The sequence below is a fragment of the Lentinus tigrinus genome, assembly GCF_003813185.1.
Source record: "Lentinus tigrinus ALCF2SS1-7 unplaced genomic scaffold L226scaffold_3, whole genome shotgun sequence".
Classification (NCBI taxonomy): Eukaryota; Fungi; Basidiomycota; class Agaricomycetes; order Polyporales; family Polyporaceae; genus Lentinus; species Lentinus tigrinus.
In genome coordinates, this window is record NW_027137912.1 from 601,334 (window position 1) to 623,734 (window position 22,401).

The following is a 22,401-nucleotide window of genomic DNA, read 5'->3' on the forward strand; positions in this document are numbered from 1 at the left end:
AGGGCTCGCTACCTGCTGACAAACGGAAGCACGACGCAGGCCAGCGCGAAACGCGAGCGCACGAAACAACCTTGTGGGCCTAGCGTGGCCAATCAACCATGCGTCACCCGACGACCGTTCCACCAGACGCCAAGCCTCCCCCAGGCGCTCCTCCATACCAACCATCCAATCCGGGATATCGGACGACCGGGTACGATACATAGATATGATCTTTTATCTGTACTTGTACTGTCGTTCAATGAATACAACCATACCAACCATCCATCCGCAGGTCCGTGACAATCACAAAGCAAGGCACACCCCTTCGTGGCAATGTCCCCGGGACTCCGTCGCCGTTCTGTCCGCGAGTACACCCACATCTGGCGCTCGCCGTTGATGATTTCAAAATGGTCTGGATGCCGCGCGCGGCGCACCTGCGACAAGCAGCGACACAATACTAGGTCCGTAACGCGTCACTGATGTTGAGACAAGCGGGCGGACGACATTGCGAACGTCATTCATCATAATCCCGGAGCCAAGAGCACCAATACAGCACTTAGGATACAGCCCGAAGGGGTTACATATCCGAATGTCTAGAAGAATTGCATCTTCGAGGTCCTATGCGCCACGGGTGTGGAGACGTTCAGTCGCCGCATTCCCCGAGGAAAAAGGCAAGAACGGAGAGCACGCACCTCACTCGGACGAGTATAGCTGCAAGCAGCACGATGGGACTCACTGTGAACGCCAGGAGCCGCACAACGAATGCGCTGTTGGCGGTAGACCAGCTCGACCACGCCCCTCCGAGGTGCGCAGCAAGCAGGAACAGCGGGAAGAGGAGGTATCCCGAGAGGCTGAAACATAGGCCGAAAATGATTAGCAAGGGTACCCTGTTCCATGTCCAATCATCCGTACTCACCGGTGGTACTTCCAAACTAACTTCGCTCGTGGGTTCCCGCCGAACAGCCGCCCGCCGAACCACACACTCGCGCCTCCCAGGGCGACCTGCACAACCATCCATGCTATCGAGATGATCCCGATGGTCTAGACACAGGCCCGACGTCAGTACACGGACAATGTGGCGTGCAATGCCGAACGTCGATCTCTGGGAGAGACCTGGCCCTGACAGTTTGACTCACCCCGTGCCATGTGGTAAAGTGTGGATGCTCACTCATTGACTTCCTCCACACGATCGCGAGGGTACCCAGACATATCGCCGGCACCCCGAGGGCAATCATTGCAAGTTGGTGCCTCGTGAGGCCCGCAGCCTTTGTCTTGGCTTGCGACGTGGGCTGCAGAGTCAATATCCCTTAGGGCCGCCGCTGTCAGCGTGTGTCGGGCCTATGTCGGCGCCAACTTCGCCCTCCGGACCGGTTGGGTGGACGCACCATACGTGAACATAGCGATCGACAGGCTTTGTAAAATGGGGTGGAAGAAGAATAGGCCCAGTGACGTCGGGTTATTCGACAGAGTCATAATCCAGGTTGTGAGGAGGAAGACCTGGTCGACCCCTGTATCAGTTCCCCAACGTTCCTCCTCAATTTACGCATGAGCTCACCCCTACGGAGATCTACTATCGTAGTGAGCGGTTTGCTAGACTCGAGAAGGATGGTATCAACGTACGTATGCTGCCCACTGTGCTGCAACATCTCCCGGTCGCCCTTCCGGCTTCACAAACTGCTCGTCAAAGCCCATGTCAAGAGTCTCTATGGTCGGAGTGTCTGGATCCAGGGTGAGCGGTTCGGCTTCAGGGTCAGAGCGTTCGGGAGTCGTCGAGGAGGCAAGAGCCGGCATACTCAAATCGGGGGGCTCTCAGCAGTTATAGGGAAAGGTACTCGGCGCGAATCCGAGACCTGAGAACGAGGAGGCGGTGGGAGCTCTGCGGACACGAAACGTACGTGTCAGAGCATGATATGACAGACTGGAGAGGCAGGCAATAGGGACGCTGTGAATGTCTAAGCACCGGGAAGCGCGTCCACGCCATCGCGGTGAGAACGCGGTCAGTGGCGGGAACGCGCACCGTGGGAATTGCCACGCTGCCAGGATCGGGGTCCCATGCATGGCAATCTCCAGATCTGGAAGTGGGCGGACCCCGAGAGCTTCCCCGCGGGGCTCGAGCGAGTTCCGGTTACATCCCATCCATCGGACGGCCTGGTACACCTGACTCTCTGAGCTCTCCATCTATATAGTACTTATACCTGATACCTGGACATCGTCGACATACCCTACTTTGCTCCTGGAACAACAACCATTGGAACGATGAAGCCAACACCACAACTCCTGCGCGCCGTCGGGGCGGCGGTCCAAAGGCAGAAGAGCATCAGCTTCATTGGCCTCGGACGCATGGGTGCGGAGATGGCGTACAACCTCTTCTCCCAGACACACGTCCAAACTCACGGAACCACTCGCTTTGTGGTGTGCGACGCACGAGAGCCCACCTCCACCGCTTTCGCGCACAACTTCACAACGCAGTTCCCCGGCGCGCAAATCGAGGTTGCAAACACCCCCGCAGAGTGAGTTCCATGTTTCACTCTCGAGTTGCACATATTGCTATGGTTGCGCGGCATTCATGTCTCTCGTGGAACACTGCATGCAGGAATACCGCGTAACCTAAGTTACATCGGCACCGCTCTGTCTCCGGCGGCGGAAGAGATGGCTAATCGGACATGATTCTTGGTGGTAATGCCGTCCAAGTATGGGTGCCATGACCAAACTCAACTGTGCCATAACTCATCCTCGGATGCGGCTCTCGCTCTGTGTCGTCCACGTCTCAACCGTCTCGAGGTACCCTCTAAGGGCCGGCTACCGCGCATGCATGTGTTGTAGCATCTCCTTGAAGGAAACCGTCAATTGAGAATTCACTAATTCACATTTTTGCCATCCTCGTTGTAGAGCCATACTTTCATCAAGCACCGTAGTCACCATGCTTCCGTCCTCACCACACGTGCGGAACGTGTATGCCGAGGAAGACGGAATCATCCCTGCCCTCCAGTCGCTCTCCAAGGAAGCGATATTCTCCACACTATGCATCGATTCGACAACGCTCGACGTGGAAGTCGCCCGGGGCGTCGCTGCGGACGTTGAAGCTACTGGGGCCTCCATGGTAGACGCTCCAGTATCCGGCGGAGTAGCGGGGGCGAAGGCTGGGACGCTGAGCTTCCTCGTCGGCGGGCGGAAGAACGCGTTTAACCTCGCGTACCCCTACTTGACACATATGGGCCAGCGCGTGATATACTGTGGGGATTCCGGTGCGGGTCTCGTCGCGAAGATTTGCAACAACCTCATCCTCGGCGTGCAGCAAATCGCGGTCGCCGAGGGGATGCTTCTCGGCCAGAAGCTGGGTCTGGACCCGAAGGTGCTCGCGAGCGTAATCAACAGCTCGACCGGCGCGTGCTGGTCGTCGTCTGTCAACAACCCTGTGCCAGGCGCGTTGACGGACAAGTCACCTCCATGCGAGCGCGACTACGAGGGCGGGTTTGCGACGCGTCTGATGCTGAAGGTAAGCGCGCCGAGACCAGTGTATCTCAGAGCTCACCTTATGGCTTGCAGGACATGGGCCTGGCCACGGACCTGGCTGATGCAAATGGGTCCCCCCTGCCCATGGGGCAGCTAGCCGAGAAGGTGTACGCGGACGTGGTGAGCGAGTACCCGGAGCTGGAGAACAAGGACTTCTCGTCTGTGTACCGATACCTGCGGTCGGCATACCCGAAGCAATGAGGAGGCGGCCATGTACGATATTTAGTCCTAGGGACTCTGGAGGGATTGGATTGTAAAATAACAAGGATATGGATGGACGGATTTCCCGGGACCTGCAGCTTGTTCTCGTCCGGGCGAGTTCTCGCAGTCGCGGGCCGCTGTGAGATGGGCGGCTGTGGCAGGGCTCAAGTGAAGCCCGAGGGTGATCGCGTCTGCTCGCTGAAGCGGTTGGCCGCCGTCAAGAAAATATCAAAGCATCGCGCGCGTCCTGCTCCTGCTCACCTCTCTTCTCTGTCTCGACTCCTCCACGCCGTCTCCCTCGTCCCCGCCGTCGTCGCGGACAGCGAGAAGGCCAGTCTCGTTGATCGAGATCGATTCTGACCTGCCGTATCTGGACAGCCACAGCCGGGCTCGGTTACGGTACGCTGGGACGGACATATCCCCATCATTCACGCTCTGCTAAATCGTCGTTGATCACCAAGTCCCAATCTCTCTCTGTCTCTCTGCGCCCTGCCCTGCCCTCTCTCCACTGCGCTCGTCGCCGTCCGTCCCGATGTCCAGGAAACCAAACGCGATCATCTTCGGTGCGTTCCTCTTCTCTGGCCCCCTTCCCGCCGCTCATCACCAACGCACCCCGCGCGCGACCCAGGCGGCCTCAACACCTGCTCACGCACTCTCGCTGCCCTCCTCGTCCCGCCCGATGGCAGTGAGCGGCTTGTCGAGGTATGCCCCATCCTGCTCGAGATGTCCCAGCGTGCCAACGCCCTCGCCCTCACAGAACCTCCGCATCGTGGACAAGTATGCTGTTATGCCCCCCACTACGTAAGTTAGAGTCGGTTATTAGGCCGGTGGGAGTCCGGCCGCTCACATTGCCGCACAGATATCTTGGTTCCGTCTTCCCGGACGTCTTGAAGCAACCCAACGTCGAGTACCGCCAGGCCAATCTCACCGTCTCTGGTGAGTCTTCCCGCCATCACCCTGTCGTCGCGAGCACCGAGCCCCTCCCCCCTTCCTTCCCTCCTCAGCGACCGTTGCATCGTGTTTCGAACCAAGAGCAGGAAACGAGCCCTTCGACTACGTCTTTGACTTTACGGGCGAGATCCAGTGGGACCGGCCGGAAGGGGTGAGTCTCTCGCATTGCCTGCGCCGAGCGGCCCGCTTAGCCCACCTGGCCCACTCGACTCGTGTAATCCGTCCTACAGATCCAGATTGGTCACACGTTCAAGATCGCGCGGTTGGTCGGGCTCGAGGCAGCCAAGCGGAAAGTCAAGGCGTATGTTCGGATACAACACCCCTTCTATCAGTGCAAGGAGAGCGGCTCCCATGACGAGAAAGAGGATGTCAAGCCTGAGGGTGTTCTCGGGACATGGTGGCATGAAGCACTACGTGCATTAGGCGCGATTGAGGAGTGAGTGTACGAAACCTCCGGCTCTTGGGCATCCCCAACTCACTTTGGACAGCCTCAACCTTGTCATTGTCCGGACAGCACTCCCTTACGGCCCTTATATCAACTATACCGGTACGCTTCTCTCCTTGCTTTCGCGTCGCCCGTCCATTTACCCGTATATCGTCTCTCTCAGCTTTGATCCCGTTCATCGCTGTGGCCGCTTGCTATGGTCACCTCAAGCAACCCATGAAGGCGCTGTAAGTCTGTCTGACCTACCCCTGCGCTGCTAGACTCTCATCATTTTCCAGGAACTCTCCCGGAAAGTACCCTTCACATACTGTGCATGTGGACGACATTGCAGGCGCGATGTGGGCTGCGGCAGAATGGATGGCGAAGACTGGTCGGACAGAAGCTGATGCAATCGCTGGCGAGGAGATCCTCTTCAAGAACGATAAGAACAAGGTCGACGAGGCTGAGGGCGTGGTGCCTCCATCAAAGAAGGTCGTCGCACCTCTCTTCAACATTGTGAGTCTTCCCTTGGACGAGCTACGATACGTTGCATGACAGTAGTTTTCGTAGGAGGACGATTCGAAGCTCACGTTCGTGGAATTGGGCAACGTTGTCGCTTCCTTCTTCGGCACGACATTCGACTTCCACAACTTCATGACGAACATCGCTGCGAAGGTGTGTCCCCTCTTCTCTGCTACAGCAATTACCAAGATCTTACCGTCTTCGTTCCGAACCTGTAGTTCCGCCTCGAGGACATCATTGAAGATATCAATGAGGTCCACGTGAGCACCTGGACAACCATGATCACCACCTCGAAGCCTCCTATCCCCAACACCCGCTTCTCGTCATATATGGACGTTTACAACCTGAAGAAGCATGTCGTCGCATTCAATGCGGACAAGATCAAGAACATTATTGGCTACAAGCTCAAGCGGCCAGAATTCAATCACGAGGCGCTCCGGGACATGGTCGACAAGCTCAAGGCCGAGAACAGCTGGCCAAACAACGACCCTTGACCTCGTCCCGCCGCCGCCGTCGACGTGGTGCCGACTGACTCTATCTCGTATCGGGCTTTCGGAGGCAAGGACGGAATGTAAAGATTGGATTGTTCCCCTAATCCCTAATGATGTTGTTATGAATGAGTTATGTGCTAGCTACACAGGTATCGCTCCTCCTGTTTTGTTTCATCCTCATCTCGTCGTCGTCGTCGTCTCACTAGCTACCTGCCACTATCTACTACCTACGCCCTTATCCATACCCGTAAAGCTCGCGTTGGAATTCGTCTTCCGCTGTCTAGCGCACTAATGCACGCATAATGCTATTACTCAATCCACCCACCCAACCCTGCACGCACGCACCTTGCTTATGTTGTTACGCTTTCGCGACGCACGCGCTCGCTCGCATGCTTGTGGACCGGGAGCACGGCTCGCATGTACAATATCTCGCCATCAGCATGCTGGAGCCTCGAGAGGATAGAAATGCATAAATATACTAGTGCAACGACAGCGGGTGGAGATGATAGGACACACTACGAACTCGGGGCCTTGGGTTCTGCCGGAGCAGGTACGCTGGCAGACTTCGGTGGCGGCGCAGGGATAATCTCGTCCAAGAAACCGGGCAGGAACCGCTCGATCCGCTCGTGGGTAGCAGCCCAGAGGGCGACCTGACGCTCGCCCCGGTCATCCTCTGGCGAGCTTGGCGGAACGAGGAGGTCGGTGGCGTTCATGACCAGCAGCACGTTCTTCAGCGACTCCGGCACAGCCTCGTACTGTATATGCACAAAGGCAGTTAGCTTTTACGTCCTTTCCTGTTCATGTCCGGGGTACTCGGGGAGGACGTACCAGCTGATCCCGGCGATCGACGTTCATGAGTCGGTCGAGCAGATCGAGGACTTGTATCCACAGGACTCGGATATCTGCCGTCTGGCCCTCGCGCGCCTCGAACTGCATGAAACACTTGCAAAGCAGCGCGGACGCGCGCAGGCGTGTCTCAGGCATGCCCATCGGGTCACGCATGAAGACCTGCTGCTTGAGCAGCTCGTCGAGGAGCGGGAAGATGACACGGTTAAACATCTCTTCAATCTGATTGTGGTTTCCGTCATCGAGCGGCACATGCGGTCCGAGCAAGATGCGCTGGAGATGCACGACGGAGGCATGCCTGATTTCGCGGGACGTGTTCGACGCCTGCCGAGCCAAAGAGGACAAAAGAGGAAGGCCAAAGTGTCTCCAGACTATGCCAGGGTCAGCAATAGAAGGATTACATGCAGGGGAGGATGACTTGCCCAAGCTTTTCGGCACACCCGCGGTCTCTTCAAATTTAGCCCAACACTTCCTGAGGTCAGCGATCAAGTCGATTGCCTTGCGCCCGCGCTCAACGATAGGAGAGCTGTATGACTCATGAGGCGAGAACATGATCATTAAACCTCAGCACTCACTTTGCAGCAGCCAGAGACTGCGTCCGCCTCCCTTGTTGCTGGGCATCTACCGCGATGCCAGCCGCGGTAGCGAAATCATCTAGCGCATTCACAAGTCCGATGAAATTGTCTGGTGTGACAAGCTCCTGATTGTTCTCTACTGCGAGGCCGGCGAGGATCTCAAACGCTTGTCTTGATGCCTCTGGGTGAGAGATGGTTGAGCGTAGGAGAGCAAAGACCACGTTCCACTCTGTTTGCGAGCGGACAATGTCCCGGTGTTGTTGCAAGATCAGCGTGAGACCCGCGACCACTTGCTCTGCGACGGCGCTCTCGATTGTTGGTGGTAATCTGGCCAGCAAGTCAAAGGAGAGGTATATCTGATCACGAAGGGTATGCTGCATTGCGCGTCAGTCACATACGGACATCGATACTGGAGACATATACTGACGCATTCCGCTAGAATCAGGCACAATCTGAGCAACGCGACAACCGCGCGTTCGATGAGGAGGATACTATACTGTGTAGGGGTGGATAGGAGTGCGGAGAGGTGCTCGAAGACGATGGGCCTAGAGGGCGTCAGCGCATGCACTCATGCATTGATTGATTTACATACCAGACTTCCTCGATATGCTGTGGCGTCTGACGTGCGATGCTGACCATGGTCTCCAGCAAGAATATGGCTGCAGGGTCGTATGGCAATGTGTATTGCCCGCCTTGAGATGCTTGTGCCGCGGCGACTTCGTCAGATTCGAGCTTCAGCTTCGCGACAGTACGTTCATGCGCGAGTGCTTCCAAGGCACGGATGGCAGCAACCAATGCTTCCGGCTCCAGTTGCCTTCGAGTATGCGATCAGCATCAACAGAACAACCAACAGAGTAAAGTTGATCTTACATGATCTGCGAGTATAGCTCGTCCAGACGGCACGTTGAGATGCAGTCAATTGTGCAGAGCGTGTTCTCAACGTCCGCGTCTGTGGCATCCGGTACCAGAGCATCGGTGCTTGAGCCATACGGCGTCATCAAATATGACGACAAAGCTGAGAGGAGACCGTCCGATCTGGGCGCTGTCCGGGCAGGTTGACTGCGACGGAGGGGGATGATGGAGGTGCCTCCAAGAAAGTCTTCCATCTGCAGCATGCGAGCAGGCAAGAGGGAATGCAAGAACAGCGTTTGGAACATCTCGAAGATCTAGGAGAGAAGAACGCAGGGAATCCATGTCAGGGTTAACACGTATGAACGCCTATCTTTTACTCACTTGTGTCCAGCCTTCCCGTAGGGCATTCGCGTTGCCGTTGACGATGTTGAAGAGGACTACCGCAGCGAGCTGACCCTTGAAGTTCGTGCCGAACTTTACGGACAGCGACGACACGGTGACAGACTGTCCATCGACGTCCACTACGGGGTAGTTGGGCACCTGCGAATGCTGTGGCTCGGATAGAAGAGAAGTAGCTTGGGACAAGGAAATCACGACAAAGTCGAAGACGTCAGGCATGTCAAAGTGTCTTGCAAGTGTAGCGCATTGACGGAAGCCGGCAATAGCGCGCTCGATGATATAGTCATCTTCGAAGGTGATGAAGGCATACGCAATCGCAGAGACGATTGACCGCCATACGGCCTTGAACATGTCCGCATCGAACAAGGCAGTGTTGCATGTCAAGAAATCACCTAGGCAAATAGCATGAGCGCACTCTCTTGGATAACTTTTATGGGAAGTACTGCTTACCAGCTTGTCGTGTACGCGCAAGCAGCTCTTTCCAAGCGTACTCGAATCCCAGCTGTCCGGTGTGTTCCTCTGGCATCACAATCTCCCGTTTGCGTATTGACTCGTAAATGTTCGACTGCGCTGGGTGTGAACACAAGACTTCAACCATGGAACATCAAACCATACCAAGAATTCGTCCGAGAAGTCGCTGCCATCGTTCACGCCCTTCAAATTGCGTTTGTAATCTTCGAGTGTCATACGTTTCTTTTGCGGGATCAGCAATGAGAAGGACCAGGACTCATGCAATGGCAGCTCACTCTGATTTGTGGGTTGTGCTGGTCCGTGTTCAGCATGATGACCGAGTACGCAAGTACGTAGACCGCATCTTGGGATTTGATCTCATCTAGAGCGGTGCGTGAGTCGTCAGCAACGTACGTCAGACTCCCTACGTACCAGGACCAGTGGCGAAGTAGACCTCCGCAAACGTCTCCGCAATCCGGTTGATTTGCTGCGATTCCCCAGGTAACCGGAAGGTCTCCAACAGCTCACGCATTGCTTCCGCGACGGGTTTCTGTGCACATTGCTATTAGTTCAAAGGCGAACACGAGACGAGCTTCCCCCTTAATACGTACACCTTTGAAGTCCATGAGAGTCATGAAAGCCTTCAGCAGTTCAAGATTATCCGGCCTAGAGATGAAATCGCCCAGCAACCGCTTGTCGATGCGAGCTGAACTCTTCAAGAACTTCGCCAGGCTGAGCGGCCGGGGCTCATCGGGGTCGTTGTAGATCAGCTTGTTCTCCTCTAAGAATGCCAGGCCTGATTTCGGCTTCGTATTGAAGCGAGTCGCTCCCGTGAGAATGAGCTTCTTCTTCGACTTAGTGCTTTGCAGTTGCTCGATCGGAGGGAAGTCCTGTTCAGTATCAGCAACCCCGACACCGAAGGTGACACTAAAGAGACTTACTACCGGCCACGCCTCGCTCGCCTGATGTGAAGTCGTCAGAATAGGCCATGACACAAAGATGTGAAACATACCCCTTCTGCTCTCGCAGTCGTTCGACTAACGAACGCAAGGATCAAGTCGAGGCACAGGTACTGAGCATTCTGCTGCTGATAGTCCGGACCTCCCATGCTTTGGGCAGGATAGATACCCTGGGATGTATATATCATGGGTATATGCGCACAGGTCATCTGGATAAGGCACACACCTTGGCCGCGAAGTCAATGAGACGTTCGAACATATTCTCGCAGTTCATGTCGCAGTCATAGTTCGTGTACAGATCGACCATGAAGCTCGGGTGGCGAGAGATCTGGCAAAGTGTCTCCAGCAGCAGCTCACGAGTATCACCACGAGCAGGAGGGACGATCAATCGGGGGGTCGAAGGGACATTCTCAGGGTCCGATTCCGGAGGCCCCAGCAAGGGTGTGCCTGGCACAGGTGTACCCCCCCTGGGCGACCCAGCCAAGGCCTTCTGTGCCAGAGTCATACTCTTTGGCCCTGAAGGAGCAGGAGCAGCGGCCAGCCTGTCGATCGTGAATGCAAGGAAGAGTTCTTGCTGGAGCTTCAGTTTTGGTCGCATCGTCTCAAACATCGTCGCAATGGTACGAATGGAAGTCTGCAAGACCACCGGATGGTCGGATCGCGCAAGCTGGAAGAGGTATTTGCAGCCATGGTCAAGAACGAGAGCTGAGAGCGAGGGATAGGCGCATATGCGGGAACCAGACACTTCGAATGCGACGTTCAACGTCCGTAGAGCAGTCAGACGCGTGGAATCTGTGTGTGCCTGGTCATTCGGGTCGAGAATGTTGATGAGTACGCGCAGGAGCTCCAAAATAGAAGGCAGGCCATCTACAGAGCGTTCAGCAACGAGCGGTCAGAGGGGATAAATGGACTTACAAGGAGCTCGAGGAAGGCTTGGGGTCTCCGGTGGTGGTTCATCAGGCTGAGGAGGCGGCCCAATTTGTTGCTGCTCCTCCTCGGTGCCGCCCTGCTCGCCTGATGGTTCTGCTGATGGTGGAGGCTGCTCTGCTTGTGGCGCAGATGCCGACATACTCATCTTCATCTCGCCGCCCTCAGAGTCGCCGTTATCCGTAAGCTTGCGTTCCTCGGCTTCGGGGTCGAAGTAATGCAGACGAGCGAACACTATCCTCACGAGCTGGTGTAGAGTTCCCTCCGCAGACCGTCTGAGGATTTCTGGTGAGGTGTATCAACATTTGAAGTGCCGGAGAGCGCTGTACTAGACATACCGCTTAACCTCATTTGACATGAAGTAGTTAGGACAGTTTCCAGCATCTCGCATATCTCGATGTCTCCTAACATCAGTCCTACATCCCCGCACATGGCGTCGTGAATGACGGTCATGATCTTGAGGAGGACCACTTCGTCTCCGGATGAATCGCTAGCCTCAAACTTGCAACTGGAGAGTGCACTGCTCAACTCCGCGAGAGAGTTGCCTGTTGAGATAGCTTCGGGATAGAAGAGCCTACACAGGAAGAAGTTGTGTAGGGCGGTGAGGGCGGCAGAGGTTATGGGACCAGTCGACAGTGGAGAGCGAATGATTGCGAGGAATGGGGCAAGGAGTGTACTGAGAGGTAATGAGTGTATGTCTGGACAACACGAACGTCTATTTGGTGAGTGATTGGCATGTAAAGGGTGTGCGCACCTTCGACGTCCTTCACCAGTCGCTTGAGGTCCTGGAAGCCTGTCATGAGCTCCTGCTCTGTACTCCCATGTCCGGACGCGTTTGCATGGAGCGAGCTCTTGGATACCCGCAAACCAAGGCTAGTAGCAAGGGCAGAGTCGCGTGAGGTGAACGAGGGTGTCGACAGAGCCCATCTAGAGTTCTTGCGCATTACAGACGTAACCGAGAGTATCTCAGACAGCAGTATGTGCTTCGCGGACACAGATGAAGCCATTTTAGAGCTGCCGGCAATGGCTGGGTCCATGCTGATCAGCAGAAAGGAAGAACGAGAGATATAGCGGATGATGGTCGTGTCAGAGACGTGTTCACAGCGATCGCGCGCCGAGAGCGCTTACACGCGTCCTCACGCGTCTGACCTACGTATATGTCTCCTCACTTCGGCAGATTGCTATCCTCTGCATGGGGTTGCATATCGTAGTTCAACTCGGGCAGTGCGATACAGAGAGCACGGAAGTCCAGGGAAGGGTAATACAATACAATTGACAGGTCAACAAACACTCTTACTGCCCCGAGCCACCCGCCGCTTGCGACATCGCTGCTTGTCCAGCTGCCGTCGCAGCGAGCCGGGATCGCTTCCGCTCCGCCTCTGGAGTACCATAAGCATCAATTCATGTTATGAAGAAATTTTAATGCAGTGAACGCACCAGCTTCTTTCTCGCGTTCGATCTCTGCAACGATGGCCTCGATCTGGGTCAAATCAAGGCTCTGGATATCCGCTTGTTAATCAATCATCGTTCTACGTGTACCGTGAGGCGTACCGTGATCTTCCCGTAGCTCTCCATGACACTGATTTCAATGTTCTTGGCTCCAGTTTGAACAACCTCGAGCAAGCTCTTCACTGTCAGCTTGATGGTGTCGTCTCGAGACATGTCATCTTTATGGTTCTTTTCCAAGAACTCGCGCACAGTCTTCGAAGAGCGACCAATAGCGTTCGCCTGAGACGGATGCTTAGGAAAGGTAGTGTAATCTGGAGCCGAACATGCTCACCTTCCAGGCACTGTAAATCCCTCCAGGCTCGGTTTGGTAGAGGCGTGGTCTTGTGTCATGGGGATCGAAACCGACAATCAGAGTGGAAATACCAAATGGCCGAACACCTCCGGATTGCGTGTATCGCTGTAGCATTGCTCGGAATGTAATTCTCTACACATAATTATAGGTCGCTCACCTGCTGAATACCGGCGATGTGTCTCGTGATATACTCCACTGTTACAGGGTCCTCCACGGTCAAGCGGTGACTTTGGCACTCTATGCGGGCCTTGTCGATCAGAACACGGCCGTCCGCGGTGAGGCCTGCATGTCATTGTTACATGTCTGCGAACTGCATCTGCGACGGCACGCACCAGCGAAAGCAAGGCAGACATGGTCGTCTAGCATGGCCACCTTGCGGACGGTCCGAGGATCTTGCAGCTGTAGAACGGACTTCTTCTCCACACCGAGTACAACGACGTCCTTCCCGCGCACACCGACCTACAAGGATCGGGATGTTAGCTACCGACGCGTACAGGGCATAGTCACGTACAGCGCATGTTCCCTTCCGTACGGCCTCCAGGGCATACTCGACCTGAAAATTAGATGCAATGAATATACATCAGGCATTCTTTGCCTCCGCCACAAACCTGGAACAAATGGCCATCCGGTGAGAATACGGTGAGGGCTGAGAACGCGTCAGAGAGCGTGTGTACGTCGTTAATAATGGTGCGCACCGCGATCGTAAGACCTGGACATGGTGACAGAGGAAGTAAGGTGAGGGTGCGTGCGGACTTGGTGTTTGTGAGCTCGACGCGCGTCGAGCTTGCGTCGCCCTGTGACGCACGCATGCACGTGACAGAATCACGCCCTCCTTACAGACGCGACGTGGGCGCTAAGGTGCTTATTACTTGCTTAAACTCGGACTCCACACAGGTCCCGCAGCATCCTCTACCCAGACTGGGCAGTACATCTCCTTGTGCGGATCAATATGCCAGCTACAAGTAGCGCACTTACAGATGACGAGATTGAGATTGTGGATCACAACATTCCGTACGTGCTCCGCACATGAAGGGAAGGCGAAGTGGCTGACCTGCTCGGTCTTGCAACCAAGGAACGAGTTTATTTGCCAGCTATGCTCTCAGGACCTGGGTCCATTGACTATACCTCAGCGTCAATACCACTATGATGAGCACTTGCTAGACGAACCCCAAGGTATGTTCATTGTGGTGAGCACCACTCTGCGCTGAACGCCAAGTTATTGCGGAAGCCTCAGGATCCAACCTGTCTGGGGGTGCAACAAGAAGGCACAAGTCCCCTGGTATCACGGCCTCGTTCAAGTCTAAATCTGTAAAACCCGTTTCTAAAACCGGATTCAACCCACTTTCCTTCGCGAAGGGCCGCAGCGTCACTAATGAAGGAAAGAACGTGTTCTGGCACGCATCTCTGACTGTAGAGCCGCCAAGCAACTTCAGCCCCGGTACGAACAGTGGCACAGATGTATGGCCGAGTTGATGAGTTCGTCTTCTAGTTTTGATACCAGTGCTCAAGAGAGCACTCGTACAATCCCACGAACGGGGTCCCACCGAACGTGCATGGCTATGTTTCGAGCAAGCAGTGCATGTGCAAGGAGAGCCTTGGGACCGCACATGGGGATGCGGGTGTGTGCGTCCCGATGTTCCCTTGTATACATGCTTACCGTCTGTCCTGAAAGGTACCGAAACTATCTCATGGCATGTGCTGCTCTCATGGACCAGCAACACCAGCCAATGTACTTCCCCTTGTTGGATGCCCCAGTGCCACCAGGTATCCGCAACTTCCAAATTCTGCTGGAAAGGGCGTGGAGAGATGGTGCGTCAATGCTGCCACAGGAACTGAACAAAGCTCATGGTCACAATAGGCTACGACGAGGAGGGTGCCCATCAGCTGAATCGTGAGCTTCTGGACACATGTAAATGGATCGGAACAGCAGGTATGGGCCTGACTTTGCCTTAAATTACTCCGACATACTCATTTCTTGACAGAACTATACGTTGCGTTTACATATCGTGGTATACCGTAAGCCGAGCTCTCCTTCGGAGTCCTCTCTGTATTCGGCGGTAGCATGACGAAGTCTGAACAGGGCCCAACTGGTTGACTTCGTACTATCTAATGGTGTGTTCTGAAACCCAAGCATGAAGGTCATCGGCTCATAATATCCATAGGTGTCGAACCACTCCTCCAATGGATTTTGAACTACTTCTCTGGCGCCGACCCTCAGCCAAAATCGGCGACAGTCGGAGACGCGTTGCGTGGGGCCCGCCCTGTCATTGTCACCGACAAGCTTCCCATCATTCTGCAGCACAATGGGCACTCGCGGACAATTGTAGGATGCGAGCGGGTCAAGGGCGGGGGCTTGAATCTTCTGACCTTCGATCCAGCGAAGTACGTTTCTCTCGGTTTTGTGGTGTCTACGAGTTGATTTCACGCGAACATAGGCGCATACTTTCGAACATCCGGCAAGCCGGTCTACAGCATCACAATCCAGCGCCAGCGAACAATCCATCGAGCCCGTCTAAGTCTGCGAAGGTGCTGCACCACGTCATGCATCCGGTCGAGACCATCAAGTCGCACAAGCGCAAGTCTCCAGACACCGGCGCCGGCTCTTCGAAGCGCAAACGCATAGGCAGTGCACCCGATGACGACAATGTGATCATCATCACAGACGATGAGGAGGAGCCAGCTCAGCGACCAGCAGGAGGCTTTGATTTGCCTCGACGCAACGAACCTGATGGGTGGAATTATACCGAGGTACTCAAGTTGTTCCGGATCGATGGGAAGTCGTTGCAGTAAGTCAAGCAATTGTCCACGCCTGCATGAACTTCAACGAGAGACTAACATTATGCGCACAGGAAGCAGAAAAAATACCAGATTCTGTATTTCCCTCTCAAGGAACCCTTGTCCGAGGCAGATAAACGCAACAGGCGTGTAGTCACAAGCTTGAAGATTTGCTGATTCACGAGCAAGCAACATTTCCCAGACCATCGTAGAGTAACTTGCCATCATTGTAGGATCATTCGGACTAGTACACAAATATTGCAGCTTCTTGAAATCGATATGGTTATTGATGAAGACAATGATGATATTGCTACACAAAGTCCGATGCGTAAAAACTATCATAGCTACAAAGCTACGAACAGGGACGAGAGGGATAATATGCTAGCCTACAGTTCAGCTGTTATGCTGAAGCCATGACGACATCCGCAGGGCCTTCAGGATCAACTGCCATGGGTTCTGCAGGAGGAGTTGGCATCCCTGACAAGGGCGCAATGTCCAATCCCGCGACAGCAAACCGCAGCGCCCGCTCCCAAGCCTGATTAACCTGGTACCCACCAGCACGCATAATACCCTCCTTGTCACGGCGCACAGCATCGCTGACCGGGTCGTGGTACGTCTCCTGCATCTTGAACATGTCGTCATAAGCGTAATAGTCGTCCTGGAGCGGTATGTGGGGAACGTCCGGGACGACGGCGCTCTGCGTGGCACGAGTACGGAGTAGGTGGGCGCTGCTCTGGCTGAATGAGATGGATGAGGATGACGCGGCGCGGGCTGATGCACGGCGCTGTGCCTCCATGCGGGACTTGGCGACGAGACGTGCGGCGTCCTTGTCTGAAGTCTCGAGCTTGTCGATTATGGCCTGCTTGCCCTTCTCCCGTTCCTCTCGCTCTTCTTCCTCAATACGGCGCAGCTCCTGCGCACGAAGTTCGCGCTCCTGCCGCTCCATCTCTTCCTGTTCCTGCAGATAGCGCTGGTACTCCTCCTCACGTTGCTGGTTAAGTTTGATGAGAGCAGCATTCTCTTGGCGGTACCGGGCTATCCGAGCTTCTGTCTCAGCGACGTCGATGTCGTTGATGAGGTTGAATGCTATGGCGTGTGTGAGCGGCGACAACTCAGCAAAGGTAATGACGACAAACCAATCTCTTCAACCTCTTCGAGATAGTCGTTGTACGATCGTAAGTCTGGGAAGTCTTCCCGCCGTTTGTTAAACCTATACATTACTTACTCAGTACGTGTGCTCCATATAGACCAGGGTCTTGGCATATACCCCGTTCCGTCCGAATGGGGTGCTACGAGGGCAAAAGCTACTCACTCCTTTGCTATCCTGCGCCGGACCGCAACCTCCCTCTCTACCGTCAAGTCTTCGAATGTCTGTGGCGTGTATCCGAGCTTGCGTTGGATCGTATTGCAGGTGGGACAAGGCGCAGGTCCCAGAGTGTATAGGCGGTCTATGCAGCTTTCACACCTAGAAAAGATGAGCACGTAATATCGACATCCTAATGAAGGATGTGACATACAATCTATGGTAACAAGGGCTAACTAGGAGACGGAGATGAGGCTTGAGGTATCTGTCGGTGTCGCATATTGGACATTTGTCGTCCATGGACTACAGACAACAGTCAGGACCACGCACAAGTAGGTACACACAGGTAAACGTACAAAGTACTCGGTCGTGCGTCCAGATGGATCCTGCACACCTCCGCCATATATTGTTTTTGAGGTACTTGGCAATTGTGGGGTATTGGTGCGAGTGTTATTGGACGTTGACGGCCCCGACTTGCGGATGGTTGTGCCCCGAAGCCAATTGTTCCTTTGAGCCATCTCAGAGAGCTTTACCAGGAGCGTATATGCAGCAAGTAATACAGCGAACAGAAGTGGCAAGGTGGTGGTACAGGCTCGACTCTGCTGATAGCAAGCCAGTTTAGCATGCTGAGCCATGATGTGGCGCTCAGGGAGTACGGACCGTATGTGCCGGCTTACATAGGCGTGGGATACAGCTGGAGCTTGGCACATCGTCATACAGTAACACGAAGACTTTTCGACATTCCCCCATCCTCGCTCTTCCTCGCCTCGAGCTCCTCCTAACACGAACATTCGGGCAGCATATCACTGCGCATTCATGGCAGGAATGACACTGGCTGAAAGTTTCTTGTCAGCCTGGGCCAGCGTCACAGTCAGCGGGATAAGCACAATGGCGTAAGCCAGAATCCATCCTATATAGATGACCGTCGAGCACTTGCCTCGAAAAGTCCACAAGATCCCAGCCTGTAGTGTTCTGTCTGGATTTCATCGCTCACCGTGGCTTCTTTAAGACCCCTTCTACTATTTGCGCTCTCAATCCTCTCAGCGGCCATCGTGTTCCGATTCAAGAGCTATCTCCCTCGCGTTCTCGCGCCTGTCTCGTTTTCCACCATGTCCACATCGAACGGAACCAGGCCATCTCTTCCCAAGACCCAGGAGGAATGGCGCAAAGCTCTTGATGAGCTTCCCGCTAGAACCGACAAGATCCCCGCCTTCTTCTTTGGACACGGATCGCCGGCCCTTGCTTTCCCTGTCAAGGACGCAGGGGCGATGGGCGAGGTGTGGAAGACTATGGGACCGACCGGTCCTCTCGCTACCTTCTTGAAGGATTTCGGTCCTGCGCTGCTCAAGAAGTACAATCCGAAGGGCATAGTGGTGTTCAGCGCACACTGGGAAACCACCGGGGAGCGTCTCGGTATGCCTTCCATGAACACATCTCCTGTTAATTAAACTCTGACTTCAATTGCTTTGGATAGTGACGGATTACGGGGACGAGAACCCTCTTCTGATGGATTATTACGGCTTCCAGCCCGAACTGTATCGGCTGAAGTTCAAGTCGCGCGGGGATTCCGCCTTGTCGCAGCGTGTCGTGCAGCTATTCAAGGATGTGAGTTAGCGTTTCATCCAGACGGGATCGTCGTGGTTCTAATGGACTGCGTAGGCCGGCTACCTCGCGCGAACAACCTCTAAGCTCGAGGCGCGGGGCGAAGACGGACGAGGGTTCAGCGGACCGGGCCTTGACCATGGTGTCTTCGTTCCCTTCCGGCTCATGTTCGGCGAAGAGTTCACGGACATCCCCGTCGTTGAAGTGTCCATGGACTCGAGCTTGGACCCGCAAAAAGAGTGGGCGCTCGGAGAAGTTGTGGAACCGCTCAGGTGAATAGACAGACTACCGCTGTAGTGCTCAGCGCTGATACCTCCGACATAGACGGGAAGGCATCCTTGTACTTGCGGGCGGCCTCCTGGTGCACAACCTCCGGGATATGTCATCGTTCTCGGAAGCACACGCCAACGCGCTGGTGAAGGAGTTCAATCAGGCTATATTGGACGCAATGACCGTGGCAGACGTACGTGCTTCTGTAATTCTATCGAGCAGTCTGCTGATCCGCGCCAACAGCCAGCTGCGCGGAAAGAAGCGATGGTGAACCTTGTGAAGCACCGCGGATTCCGCTCTGCGCATCCTCGCGCCGAGCACTTCGTTCCCCTATACATCGGCGCAGGTGCGGGCGGTGCGGATGCGGATGTCAAGATCTTGTCTGCAATTTACGGTGCACCTACCTTTGCGTTTGATCCGTGATTTTCTTGTCGAATGTACTTATCCCATCCTCATCTACCACTTGGGTAGCCGAACATGTGGAGCTAAGAATGATCTCTCTGCTCTGCCTGCCACTTCACCTCGTCGCAATGCTAGCCCGTGGTATGTACAGTAGTACCTAGGTGTATCTGACCCAGTCATCTGCCAGCTGCCCTGCGATATGCAAGCCTACCGTATTTGTGCTTTGGCTTTCTTCCTCAGATGTTCAAATTGCCATTGGGGCACATATGTAATGTGGCGATAGCGCGCCGGGCTCATCAAGGTTACTTACCCTCGGCCACTGACGAAATGACAAGCTTAGCTGCTGCCTGCTGCTGCTGCTTAGCTCAATCTCCGAGTCCGAGCCGGCGGCAGAGCTTGAGCGCTGGTGATTTGATCGAACACGTGGCATGGGCGCCACGTGGCGTTGTTGAATCGGAAGATGGAGATCGACTCAGTCTCAGCTACTCAGCCCTGTCCTCCGAGTCCGCTGCGGGTTCAACGTCTGTATTCTACCACCCAAGCCTCTCCATAGCCAAGCGCAGAGCGCAGCATTCCTCCCGGCGGTGTTTGAAGGTCAGTACCATTGCGTCCCCTGCGTATAGCCTAGCCTCCTCATCATTACCCCGCGCTGGTCCTCCTCATAGCCCTCTGATCCCATCGCTGCTGAGTGGACTTGTCAAGGCTTCGCAGTCACAAATTTCAGTCTTTCCAGCCCAACCTCGCATGTATTGAGCACCACGTTGTAGCCCTGTCCATTCAACCCCTCTAATAATCGCCAGGGTGAGTGGCCGTTGCCCTGCACGTGTTGTGCGGAGATTCGTCTTCCGCCGGACTGACAGCTCCTTGTCGCAGCCGCCAGATCTTACCGGCGAGCAGGCGTTTACTGCATCTCTTCATTAATGGCTTCCAGAAACATGGAGCACCCCACGTATCCCGCTTTCCGTTCGACCTCCCTTCCCAGCCACACTGCACTTGCCCTCTCCACCACCCCAGACTCCAGCTTCTTCCGACGCGACTCCGATTGCATGCTCAGCGACGGACCTATCACCCCGCCACTGTCCCCCGAGCGAAGCGAAGACGGTGACGCTGCCATTATCGTCGATTCAGAGCCGCGTTACAGCGGCCCTGGGGGACAGGTCCAACCATCTATCCCCCACGCACACCTTAGGGAGGGGGACTCGCGACACGGGAGTGGGAGGCGTAGCCATCAGCAAGACGTCATGGACGTGGATGGGCGCGCGTCAGCCAGCTCACCACGATCACCCCAGCGACACCTCGAAGACGAGCAGTCGCATTTGGAAAAGGGATCGCTAAAGCTGACAGACTTTGAAGTGAAGGGTACATTAGGTGAGCACAACTTGTGATATCGCTCGTAAACCATCTCGTAATGATTTGGACCGTAGGCACGGGTACCTTCGGTCGCGTGCTGCTAGTGCGCCTGCGAGGCTCTTCTTCCCAGAGCACTGCGAATTGCTTCGCACTCAAGGTTCTGCGCAAGACGGAGATCGTGCGTTTGCGCCAAGTCGAGCACGTGAACGCAGAACGGTACATTCTTTCCCGTGTCCGCCACCCCTTTATTGTCGATCTCTATGCGACGTACCAGGACAGCTTGAACGTCTACATGTTGATGTCATACGTCCCAGGCGGAGAGCTATTCACCCATCTCCGCCGTGCAAAACGGTTTACCGCCGATGTCACTCGTTTCTACCTCGCGACAATCATCCTCGCGCTGAAATACCTTCACTCCTTCAACATCATCTATCGTGACTTGAAGCCTGAAAACCTGCTCCTGGACTCCCGCGGTTACCTCCGGCTCACCGACTTCGGCTTCGCAAAAATAGTGGATGATCGTACATGGACATTGTGCGGGACGCCGGAGTACCTCGCACCGGAAATCATTCAGTCAGACGGCCACGGGAAGGCCGCTGACTGGTGGGCTTGCGGCATCCTCTGCTACGAGATGCTGGTGGGTTACCCACCGTTCTTCGACGAGACCGCGTACGGGATCTATGAGAAGATCCTCAAGGGCAGGATTCACTGGCCAAACCAGGTGGATCCGCTGTCGAAAGACATCATCAAGGCGTTCTTGCATCCGGACCGTAGCAAGCGGCTGGGTAATTTGATCGGCGGCTCGCAAGACGTGCTTGACCACCCTTGGTTCCGAGGCGTCGACTGGGATGCGCTAGAGCGGCGTGAGATCAGGGTACGTACTTCGCCGTTCTGGTCTGTCAATCGGCCGCGTCCATACTCACTCGTTTGTCGATATTCAGGCACCCATCATCCCTCACGTTGCAACCGTCGATGACACGCGGAACTTCTCGCATCTTCCCCTTCCTCCTGCGGAGGAGATTCCTGGCCTCATCCGGGAGGAACGACCGCCATCGATTCAACAGCGGTTCGACTCGGTCGCATACCAGTTCCTGGAGTTCTAGTCCGGACTCTGCTCTTGCGAACGGTTACTCAGGTGGCATCCGAAGCTCGGCGCCGTTTGAGGCGACTACCTCTCTGTCCTCGGCACAGGCTTGGGGTGCCCTCTATTCGTGCCGTGCGGCTGTTTTGGAACAGTTGAACGGCCGTCCTTGCCGTCCTGGTCATCGTTCTCCGTTCATATTCCTTGTCTCCTTCTGGGTTTCTTGTCGTATCGCTATCATATTTGCCTCCCATGCCTGGAGCCGGACTGTCTACTACATACACACACTCGTCGAAGTCATACCCTTGCTCCCGAGTTGTATCACTTTCGTTCCCCCTCTTTTCCCTCGTCATATATGTCGTCTCGCTCGCCACCGCCGCCACTCCTGTATGAATTCACCTGTCTCGAGGTCAATCGGACCGCCGCCACTTACTACACATGCGCTGTCTGTCCCTCCCACGCTCGCTACCGTCCTTTGCGCCCTCGTGTCCGCAATTCGTGTATATTGCTCACTGGTCTCCCCGCGTTCCCCGTTCTGGCATAGCTCTCCCGGTACTGTATCCAGGTTTAGTGCTGTATTTTATATTGGATTTGAACGACACGTTGTCGGTATCGACATGAGTGCCTGTCACTGCGCTCAGCCACATTGCGGCAACCAGCCACCTTCGCAGCCACCGACGACTTGGCGGGTGGGTTTTGTCAATGGGCGCCTTGAGGCTCGCGTCGGC

General features: G+C 55.1%; 10 protein-coding genes across 10 annotated transcripts; 6 read left to right on the forward strand and 4 right to left on the reverse strand.

The window, feature by feature from the left end:
* Positions 1 to 119: 119 nt before the first annotated feature.
* L226DRAFT_608899 (uncharacterized protein) lies at positions 120 to 1,890 on the reverse strand. Its single transcript, XM_067685983.1, has 7 exons — positions 1,600 to 1,890; positions 1,535 to 1,546; positions 1,365 to 1,476; positions 1,116 to 1,285; positions 896 to 1,020; positions 672 to 830; positions 120 to 597 (listed from the first exon to the last, which is right to left on the reverse strand). Exons 1-7 carry the CDS (start codon positions 1,768 to 1,770, stop codon positions 573 to 575), a joined length of 774 nt encoding a protein of 257 aa, XP_067540488.1. The 5' UTR covers positions 1,771 to 1,890; the 3' UTR covers positions 120 to 572.
* Positions 1,891 to 2,126: 236 nt separating this feature from the next.
* On the forward strand, positions 2,127 to 3,808 carry L226DRAFT_608900 (3-hydroxyisobutyrate dehydrogenase). Its single transcript, XM_067685984.1, has 3 exons — positions 2,127 to 2,489; positions 2,869 to 3,475; positions 3,526 to 3,808. The coding sequence occupies exons 1-3, from the start codon at positions 2,236 to 2,238 to the stop codon at positions 3,691 to 3,693; spliced, it is 1,029 nt and encodes a 342-aa protein (XP_067540489.1). The 5' UTR covers positions 2,127 to 2,235; the 3' UTR covers positions 3,694 to 3,808.
* A 213-nt stretch (positions 3,809 to 4,021) lies between these two features.
* L226DRAFT_530116 (uncharacterized protein) lies at positions 4,022 to 6,576 on the forward strand. The gene is made up of 12 exons (XM_067679767.1): positions 4,022 to 4,092; positions 4,155 to 4,256; positions 4,322 to 4,395; positions 4,451 to 4,494; positions 4,553 to 4,629; positions 4,698 to 4,795; positions 4,875 to 5,080; positions 5,133 to 5,191; positions 5,253 to 5,316; positions 5,368 to 5,584; positions 5,639 to 5,743; positions 5,809 to 6,576. The coding sequence occupies exons 2-12, from the start codon at positions 4,226 to 4,228 to the stop codon at positions 6,082 to 6,084; spliced, it is 1,251 nt and encodes a 416-aa protein (XP_067540490.1). The 5' UTR covers positions 4,022 to 4,092; positions 4,155 to 4,225; the 3' UTR covers positions 6,085 to 6,576.
* On the reverse strand, positions 6,487 to 12,178 carry L226DRAFT_550147 (Sec7-domain-containing protein). The gene is made up of 19 exons (XM_067682731.1): positions 11,844 to 12,178; positions 11,428 to 11,787; positions 11,078 to 11,374; positions 10,389 to 11,029; positions 10,216 to 10,332; positions 10,145 to 10,165; positions 9,815 to 10,093; positions 9,636 to 9,753; positions 9,500 to 9,585; positions 9,369 to 9,446; positions 9,204 to 9,318; positions 8,736 to 9,145; positions 8,373 to 8,668; positions 8,095 to 8,316; positions 7,930 to 8,047; positions 7,503 to 7,876; positions 7,350 to 7,453; positions 6,910 to 7,298; positions 6,487 to 6,836 (listed from the first exon to the last, which is right to left on the reverse strand). Exons 1-19 carry the CDS (start codon positions 12,124 to 12,126, stop codon positions 6,597 to 6,599), a joined length of 4,548 nt encoding a protein of 1,515 aa, XP_067540491.1. The 5' UTR covers positions 12,127 to 12,178; the 3' UTR covers positions 6,487 to 6,596.
* A 204-nt stretch (positions 12,179 to 12,382) lies between these two features.
* L226DRAFT_608903 (N-terminal nucleophile aminohydrolase) lies at positions 12,383 to 13,651 on the reverse strand (the record flags this gene model as incomplete). Its single annotated transcript, XM_067685985.1, has 9 exons — positions 13,586 to 13,651; positions 13,499 to 13,536; positions 13,402 to 13,443; positions 13,223 to 13,349; positions 13,048 to 13,172; positions 12,870 to 12,995; positions 12,641 to 12,817; positions 12,527 to 12,587; positions 12,383 to 12,468 (listed from the first exon to the last, which is right to left on the reverse strand). Exons 1-9 carry the CDS (start codon positions 13,605 to 13,607, stop codon positions 12,383 to 12,385), a joined length of 804 nt encoding a protein of 267 aa, XP_067540492.1. The 5' UTR covers positions 13,608 to 13,651.
* Positions 13,652 to 13,769: 118 nt separating this feature from the next.
* L226DRAFT_185204 (DUF1671-domain-containing protein) lies at positions 13,770 to 15,954 on the forward strand. The gene is made up of 11 exons (XM_067672734.1): positions 13,770 to 13,901; positions 13,963 to 14,063; positions 14,119 to 14,328; positions 14,380 to 14,509; positions 14,563 to 14,699; positions 14,749 to 14,820; positions 14,873 to 14,906; positions 14,971 to 15,002; positions 15,053 to 15,272; positions 15,326 to 15,676; positions 15,740 to 15,954. Exons 1-11 carry the CDS (start codon positions 13,840 to 13,842, stop codon positions 15,840 to 15,842), a joined length of 1,452 nt encoding a protein of 483 aa, XP_067540493.1. The 5' UTR covers positions 13,770 to 13,839; the 3' UTR covers positions 15,843 to 15,954.
* On the reverse strand, positions 15,926 to 17,570 carry L226DRAFT_478441 (CDK-activating kinase assembly factor). The gene is made up of 5 exons (XM_067676793.1): positions 17,325 to 17,570; positions 17,183 to 17,271; positions 16,978 to 17,130; positions 16,802 to 16,875; positions 15,926 to 16,751 (listed from the first exon to the last, which is right to left on the reverse strand). Exons 1-5 carry the CDS (start codon positions 17,484 to 17,486, stop codon positions 16,066 to 16,068), a joined length of 1,164 nt encoding a protein of 387 aa, XP_067540494.1. The 5' UTR covers positions 17,487 to 17,570; the 3' UTR covers positions 15,926 to 16,065.
* A 181-nt stretch (positions 17,571 to 17,751) lies between these two features.
* On the forward strand, positions 17,752 to 19,574 carry L226DRAFT_478444 (Extradiol ring-cleavage dioxygenase class III enzyme subunit B). The gene is made up of 5 exons (XM_067676794.1): positions 17,752 to 18,381; positions 18,443 to 18,573; positions 18,628 to 18,842; positions 18,895 to 19,033; positions 19,084 to 19,574. The coding sequence occupies exons 1-5, from the start codon at positions 18,078 to 18,080 to the stop codon at positions 19,261 to 19,263; spliced, it is 969 nt and encodes a 322-aa protein (XP_067540495.1). The 5' UTR covers positions 17,752 to 18,077; the 3' UTR covers positions 19,264 to 19,574.
* On the forward strand, positions 19,373 to 20,105 carry L226DRAFT_185275 (uncharacterized protein). The gene has a single exon (XM_067672736.1). It carries the CDS (start codon positions 19,483 to 19,485, stop codon positions 19,993 to 19,995), a length of 513 nt encoding a protein of 170 aa, XP_067540496.1. The 5' UTR covers positions 19,373 to 19,482; the 3' UTR covers positions 19,996 to 20,105.
* A 72-nt stretch (positions 20,106 to 20,177) lies between these two features.
* L226DRAFT_454546 (cAMP dependent protein kinase) lies at positions 20,178 to 21,695 on the forward strand (the record flags this gene model as incomplete). Its single annotated transcript, XM_067675184.1, has 3 exons — positions 20,178 to 20,610; positions 20,667 to 21,466; positions 21,534 to 21,695. The coding sequence occupies 3 exons, from the start codon at positions 20,178 to 20,180 to the stop codon at positions 21,693 to 21,695; spliced, it is 1,395 nt and encodes a 464-aa protein (XP_067540497.1).
* Between the last annotated feature and the right edge of the window lie 706 nt (positions 21,696 to 22,401).

Excerpts from the sequence above, each read along its gene's own strand:
- L226DRAFT_608899 (XM_067685983.1), bottom strand. The coding sequence starts at position 1,770 with ATGCCGGCTCTTGCCTCCTCGACGACTCCCGAACGCTCTGACCCTGAA. Across the intron at positions 1,021-1,115 it reads ACTTTACCACATGGCACGGG|ACCATCGGGATCATCTCGAT; the intron begins GTGAGTCAAACT and ends GCCTGTGTCTAG. Across the intron at positions 598-671 it reads GCTATACTCGTCCGAGTGAG|GACCTCGAAGATGCAATTCT; the intron begins GTGCGTGCTCTC and ends CGTGGCGCATAG.
- L226DRAFT_608900 (XM_067685984.1), top strand. The coding sequence starts at position 2,236 with ATGAAGCCAACACCACAACTCCTGCGCGCCGTCGGGGCGGCGGTCCAA. Across the intron at positions 2,490-2,868 it reads GTTGCAAACACCCCCGCAGA|AGCCATACTTTCATCAAGCA; the intron begins GTGAGTTCCATG and ends TCCTCGTTGTAG. Across the intron at positions 3,476-3,525 it reads CGACGCGTCTGATGCTGAAG|GACATGGGCCTGGCCACGGA; the intron begins GTAAGCGCGCCG and ends TATGGCTTGCAG.
- L226DRAFT_530116 (XM_067679767.1), top strand. The coding sequence starts at position 4,226 with ATGTCCAGGAAACCAAACGCGATCATCTTCG. Across the intron at positions 4,396-4,450 it reads GCAGTGAGCGGCTTGTCGAG|AACCTCCGCATCGTGGACAA; the intron begins GTATGCCCCATC and ends TCGCCCTCACAG. Across the intron at positions 5,585-5,638 it reads TCGCACCTCTCTTCAACATT|GAGGACGATTCGAAGCTCAC; the intron begins GTGAGTCTTCCC and ends TAGTTTTCGTAG.
- L226DRAFT_550147 (XM_067682731.1), bottom strand. The coding sequence starts at position 12,126 with ATGGACCCAGCCATTGCCGGCAGCTCTAAAATGGCTTCATCTGTGTCC. Across the intron at positions 10,166-10,215 it reads CGACTGCGAGAGCAGAAGGG|GCGAGCGAGGCGTGGCCGGT; the intron begins GTATGTTTCACA and ends ACTTCACATCAG. Across the intron at positions 8,669-8,735 it reads TACGGGAAGGCTGGACACAA|ATCTTCGAGATGTTCCAAAC; the intron begins GTGAGTAAAAGA and ends CTTCTCTCCTAG.
- L226DRAFT_185204 (XM_067672734.1), top strand. The coding sequence starts at position 13,840 with ATGCCAGCTACAAGTAGCGCACTTACAGATGACGAGATTGAGATTGTG. Across the intron at positions 13,902-13,962 it reads ATTGTGGATCACAACATTCC|GAACGAGTTTATTTGCCAGC; the intron begins GTACGTGCTCCG and ends CTTGCAACCAAG. Across the intron at positions 14,510-14,562 it reads GACCGCACATGGGGATGCGG|GTACCGAAACTATCTCATGG; the intron begins GTGTGTGCGTCC and ends CTGTCCTGAAAG.
- L226DRAFT_478441 (XM_067676793.1), bottom strand. The coding sequence starts at position 17,486 with ATGGCTCAAAGGAACAATTGGCTTCGGGGCACAACCATCCGCAAGTCG. Across the intron at positions 17,272-17,324 it reads GACGCACGACCGAGTACTTT|TCCATGGACGACAAATGTCC; the intron begins GTACGTTTACCT and ends TGTTGTCTGTAG. Across the intron at positions 16,876-16,977 it reads CGGCGCAGGATAGCAAAGGA|GTTTAACAAACGGCGGGAAG; the intron begins GTGAGTAGCTTT and ends AGTAATGTATAG.
- L226DRAFT_478444 (XM_067676794.1), top strand. The coding sequence starts at position 18,078 with ATGTCCACATCGAACGGAACCAGGCCATCTCTTCCCAAGACCCAGGAG. Across the intron at positions 18,574-18,627 it reads TCGTGCAGCTATTCAAGGAT|GCCGGCTACCTCGCGCGAAC; the intron begins GTGAGTTAGCGT and ends TGGACTGCGTAG. Across the intron at positions 18,843-18,894 it reads GAAGTTGTGGAACCGCTCAG|ACGGGAAGGCATCCTTGTAC; the intron begins GTGAATAGACAG and ends CCTCCGACATAG.
- L226DRAFT_185275 (XM_067672736.1), top strand. The coding sequence starts at position 19,483 with ATGTTCAAATTGCCATTGGGGCACATATGTAATGTGGCGATAGCGCGC.